Source organism: Schistosoma mansoni, assembly GCF_000237925.1.
Source record: "Schistosoma mansoni, WGS project CABG00000000 data, supercontig 0148, strain Puerto Rico, whole genome shotgun sequence".
In the NCBI taxonomy this organism is placed as follows: Eukaryota; Metazoa; Platyhelminthes; class Trematoda; order Strigeidida; family Schistosomatidae; genus Schistosoma; species Schistosoma mansoni.
In genome coordinates this window covers 54,824-60,946 of record NW_017386045.1, presented here as the reverse complement: position 1 = coordinate 60,946, position 6,123 = coordinate 54,824, and the positions used below count along the sequence as shown (strand labels likewise).

At 36.3% G+C, this 6,123-nt stretch overlaps 2 protein-coding genes across 2 annotated transcripts in view; both read right to left on the bottom strand.

The window, feature by feature from the left end:
- Positions 1-3,493: 3,493 nt before the first annotated feature.
- Smp_139430 (phosphoinositol 4-phosphate adaptor protein,putative) overlaps positions 3,494-6,123 on the bottom strand; it is a gene marked incomplete at its 3' end in the record, with an annotated part of 27,165 nt that continues 24,535 nt past the window's right edge. Inside the window, exon 9 of the mRNA XM_018799265.1 lies at positions 3,494-3,616. Coding sequence (XP_018646604.1) covers positions 3,494-3,616 — 123 coding nt within the window. The remainder of the gene's footprint in view (positions 3,617-6,123) is intronic.
- On the bottom strand, positions 5,010-5,891 carry Smp_108320 (hypothetical protein; the record flags this gene model as incomplete). The annotated part of the gene is made up of 1 exon (XM_018799276.1): positions 5,010-5,891. One exon carries the CDS (start codon positions 5,889-5,891, stop codon positions 5,661-5,663), a length of 231 nt encoding a protein of 76 aa, XP_018646605.1. The 3' UTR covers positions 5,010-5,660.

Sequence of the window (6,123 nt, the reverse complement as noted above, 5' to 3'; positions counted from 1 at the left end):
CTTCTTCACGAGCTTGTATAAACCGATTGCCATCTGGATAGGATCCTCGTGTTGTGTGGTTTGGTAAATTCGACATGCTAAATGTTATTATCAGTTCATCTCCCATTCTTCTAAAACTCAGTGACAATAATCCTAGGCTCTAGAGACTGTCTCCATAAGATTTGTCAGCACTATTACCCCATTTGTTGTCTCTCTAATTGGTCCGAAAAATTCGTGTCTTTCAAAGAGACAACAGGCTACGTTCTAATAAGTTGCATACTACCTGTTTCTCTATTGTTGTAATGTTCTTTTGAAGCTTCAGTAAATCTTTTTCGTCTTTCCTGAACCTCCAGGAGTTTACGTCGCCTGTATAGTTTAACGCCACCGATAAAGATCAGGAATATGAGTGTCATGCAAGAGACGATCTAATCATGAGGTAAAATATTTGAAGCTATTTTCTGTCATTTTGTTTGTATGTATTAGTCACATATTTATTAGATATTTCGGTTTTATTATTTTCTAAGCTTCTATTTGCTATGGCATTTTCTATTAACAAAGTACAAATCGATTATATGTGTACCCATTATTCCGTTTATTCCCACTTTTGGCGTTGTTGTTCCGTGTTAATAGTGTTACGCATTGGTCTGTTGCTTCGAAAGGACTGATAATGCATATCGTCACACCAATTTCTGTTTTGTGTACTCTGCGGCATCGACAAAGTTTCACTCCTTGCAAGCTCACTTCTTCATTCACGATGTCAGGCGATATCCATGTTTCAGTCGGGACTATGATATATGCGGTTTCGTAGTCAAGGCAGAAGTGAGTCAGTGAAACCCTTTTTTTCAAACTTCTTTATGAGGAGTAAGTTTGAAACTTTGTCCGAGGCTTTTGAGAATTCAATTGATTTTACATGGTTGTTCTTGCTTGGTCCGAGCAGATCGTCAAGCTGTTTCAAGCTATGAGGAGATTAAACACATACAACCTGCCTTTCTTAAACTCGAGTTGGGCTTCATGGTGAATATTGTTTTTATCCATTTGCACATTGACCACTCGTTCCATTACTTTCAAGAGTATTGGGAATAACGTATCTTCTCTGTAACAGGCTTGATTCTCTTTATATCCCCTTTGAAGATTGGAGTGGGAGTGGCCTGCTTCCATTTTCTTGGGAGTTGCTGTGAATCTAGTGAGTGCCTGAATGGACCACATGCTAATTTACTGATGCCATCCATCCACTGTTTCAGGGTTATAGGTTGGATTCTGACACATCCTGATGACTTTTCTGAGCGCAAAGATTTTAGTACTGACCTGGGAGATTGCTGCATAGGTCCCATACCATCAAATATCATTGAAGTTAAGGAATTGACATAATCCTCGGCTTTTCTCCTTACCCCAATAGTCGTTAATTTACCCCCAGAAGAATATGTACACTGGATGCCCTCCCAGTGTCTATCCTACAGGACTTCAACACGACTCCGATCAAAAACACGTGACCGCCCTAGTTAGAATATAAGTATACTTCCATGCCGACAACTGGCAACAATCGCAATAATAAGGACATGAGTTTACATAACTCACCTAATACTCATTAAACTATCGATTGGTCTGACAACACTTTGGCGTTGAGTATGTTTCTTAATGACAAGTAAGAACCACAATAAAAATCCAGAAGCGAGATTTTCCAATTGTGTCAGCCTTGAACTTTTAATGGCTGTGGCAAGCCGCTAATGGAACCACTGTATATATGTTTTATTCCATTTGATGACATTGAAGGATAGAATGTCGAAGTCTCCTGCTAGTAGTAATTGATCTAACGCTAATTTTCATTTAAAAATTTTGGGCTTTATTAAGTTCAGACAGCTTTGCTAGGATTGTACCTGTAGCAACTCACGTACAATTGAGTTTGTTTACATCTAATTTGGCTAAGCCCTTTTGTTAACCTATTTAACGGACAGTCATTCGTACAACAACCTCTCTATATTATTGTACCATTATTATGTACGCTTGAGCATTGCTTACTGTCTACGTATGTATTCATTCTGCTAGCCTTACTATTAATCGCTAAATTGATTTGATGATCCATGCATTTCCATTTATATATATATATATATATATGTACATCTTAATCCTGTTCACTACACTGCACTCGCTTACTTGGTCGATTAATCTCTCGCCCATTCGACTCTCACGCTCACTCGCCTGCTTTACGGCACCAATCTTTCATGCTTGCTTAACGTGCCTGTAAATTTGAATATCTGTGTGTGGTCCAACAATAAACGCAATCAACCCTTCGTATTCGTCTTCTGATTTATTCATCGTTAGGACGTTATCGAGTAACGGTTATCAGGACGAACAATATACGAAGTTTAGGGATAATATCGATCACCACATTCCTATTATAGGAATTGTAAAATATTTGTCCCACTGATGTTTATCAAAATCTGTCCAACTTTCTATTAACCTGGCGTCCGACACGAACGTTAAGTGGAATAAAGGTTTCTTCGTAGGTCTGTCTACCATCCTAATAGTTTTGTGAGCTATGTGATTGCTAATCCCCCTCTTCATGTGCACACACTGCCCCTCAAACATTTGTTGTAAACTTAGTGACTGTTACAGTGTAGTCGCTTTTACATTTTCGAATTCTCTTCGAAATTTAAAGTTACTACGGAAGTCTCGTCTTATCTAATCCATACTAGTATTTGGAATATTAACGGCTAAATGTCTCTTCTTGCCGGTACCGTTCTGTCAGTTACGCCAAGAAAAAATAAGTTTATACATGCTCCATCATTTTGTTATTTTCACAGTTGGATTCACGGGTCGATCTTAGCTAGATTACCATTGAAAACGTAGTAGCACTGAATGATCGTCCTATTATGGCACTCTACAGCAGTGCATACCCACGATCTCGTACGCAGGACTTGAACCGAGGACCTTCTGTTTCGTGTACGAACGCTTCACCACCAGGCCACTGTAATTAACACCCAAAATACAACAATGGTGACAGATGATAGAAAGGGAAATCGATAAAGATAGTTTTGAATATCAATTCAGATTGCTAATGATTTTCTGTGATACTGTGCTTGCTGCATACAAAGGTCTTCAGCCATTATGCCTGATTCACTGCATAGTACCACTAACCACATACGATGCAAAATGAAGTTAGTTAATGAGTATTAGTAAGTAGTAAAACGTAATATACAATAGTAACTGAGTAATATTGAGGTGAAGAACAAGCGTATGAATACTATCATCTAACTGACAGAACTCAACACACATCTTCTGATTTGCCATGACGTATCTCTAACTTGTTATATTTTATATAGGCCTATTGTTAATCAGAGAGTGATTGATAAATGCATGTCGTAAGAAAGAGTTCAAAACATACGACGATTAATGAAATAACTGATAATGACACTTGATCCTCCCAGGAAACCATTATTTTGTCATTATCTTTCTAAAGCCTTGATTTTCATTTTCTTGGAGCAAACTTAAAGGAAATCTTGAAGTATAACTTTAACTATGATTCGTTCGAAATCTCCAAGTGCATTATAATTTTATCTTGCTTCAATTTTTTGCGACTATTTATCATATGAACGTGCCTTCTCTGTTTTATACCAATAAGCTCTCCTCGAAAGCCCGTCTTTTGGATTGATCGGGATTACAAAATGAATGAGAGATATGTCATCCACATATTTCGATCAAAGCTTTTATCGCACAAATCCACTTTTTCCCAAGACATATTGTCCATGCATAATACTCTCTACTATGAATACTATTATCATCCCCTCTACTCTAGCACGTGTCTTGATAATTTCACTGAGTTGAGCTAATGTGACGTGACGACTTGAATGGATGCACATACGTGTTCGATTCTGGCTTGTTTAGGACTGACAGAATAAAATCGAGGCTAGAAGTTCCCATAGTCGGGTTTAAGACATACCAATAACTTGTTAGTTATTATTGAATCTCACAGTATTTTTAACACACAGCTAGTGGCTTATGTTAATTCAATGTAGAAAAGAAAAACCATACATCAGTTTAATCACCACGACGTTTTGTCCGAAAAACAAAAGAGTTTTTTCATAACCGCGCATTATTATGTCTTTTTATAAAACCTGAATATGATGCATAGATTAGTAGAGACAGTCTAGTAACCATGAATACCGTTAAACTTAGAAAAGTATACAAATAAGTGTATTATGAATTTTAAGATATTGGGATAGAATCAAACTAACACTGAAGGACTAGACAGATATCACACTGCTCACTATTTATTTATAAGTCAATTGTAAATATCTCAACCTTAAAGGTGAGTTACGATTCGAATAGATCAGTGGTAACATCTCTGATTGTGAAGCTAAATGACAAAGATTCGAATTCCACATATCATATAAACTGCCTCAAGGTTACACAAAGTACAACTTACCGGCAACTACCAACCACTACGAAACTTATTGTCTTTAAAAGATTAGATATACAACCCCTCCCCATCACGTAACATCTTAACATAGTTTATGTGATGTTAAGTAATTTAGACTAATGGTCACATTGTAACTTGGTGGATACAATTTAATCAGAATCTAAAAAAAGGACTAGATCGCCATAAGATTGGTTACTACTCAGTGATTGATCAATTGTAAATATTAAGAAGTAGTTGATAAATGCAACATCTGGAACTCAAAACGATTGTCAATCAACACCTACAACCTACTGTGGGAGAGAACAAACCAGATTTCAGCGGAGGAAGAAATCAGAAAGAAGTGCTGGAAGTGGATAGGACACACATTGAGGATAGCACCCAACTGCGTCACACGACAAGCCCTCATCTGGAATCCTGAAGGCCAAAGGAGAAGAGGAAGACCACAGAACACACTACGCCGAGAAATGGAGACAGACATGAAAAGAATGAACAGCGATTGGATAGAACTAGAAAGGAAGTCCCAGGACAGAGTGGGTTAGAGAATGCTGGTCGGCGGTCTATGCTCCTCCACGAGGGGTAACAGGCGTAAGTAAGAATGATAAATACACATAAATGCGTGGACATAAAATCTGTATATATTAATATAGTGTAAATAAAAATTACATAAAATTTCATTGACATAACAGATAGCATAAACTCTTACGTAACAAATTTTGCATTGAATATATTAAATACCAGAAATCATATCATGAAAATAACAATAATTATGTATGTATGTATTTGTGTATGTATGTGTGTGTGTGTGTGTAGGTATAGATCGTGGGCAAATAAAACACACAAAATGGAAAGGGTAAAAAAAACACCCCCCCCCTCTTTCCCCCTCTCTCTCTCTTTCTGTCAGTTATACATATACGAACACAAACAAGGAAAACATGAAATCATTGATTCCATCTACTTACTTTTCTCATCTGTAGTTTAAATATTCTTATGAGAAAGTAACCAATAAATAATTCATCGAGTAAAAAAGCACAAAAATAAAAGAAAAGGAAAACAAACACATACAGAGAAAGACAACATATATGAACAAAAAAAATAGACTATACATTAGAAAAATAATTATGTTTATTATCGTTATTAGAAACAACCATAACAGCCATAGAAAAAAGAAAAAAATGAGGAATGTGTTCAAGGTAACCAGTGAAATCCCACTGATATGATGAAGATTAAAGGAGACAAAGTTACGAAACTGCCCCCTCTCTCTCTCTTAATAACTTTCCGACCCGGTGAATATACGATTTAAATCTAAACTAGCTAAAAGACCTTCAATTAATGTTAAAAAACGACCTAATGCTTCAGAATAACGTGTAGCATCTGATTTTAATTGAATATATGCTTCTGGATAACGTGCTAATAATAATTTAGTTTCATTGAAAGATCCAGGAGGTAATCCAGTTGTTGAAGTTATTGAAGATGTTATTGTTTCTGGATTATCCATTAATAATAAATCAAATAAGTATAAACGTGAAGGAAGTGATTGGATAATAACCTAAAGAAATATAGAAGAGAATGAAAGAGATGAAAAGAATTTCACAAGAGAAATGCATAACAAATATAAAATAATATCAGAAGGGGTTTTTGTGGAGATTTTAGTAATTTTATAGTTGAATTCATGAGTCAATTGAAGCTAAACCATCGGCGAAAACCTGGAAGCACTGGACGGCCGTTTC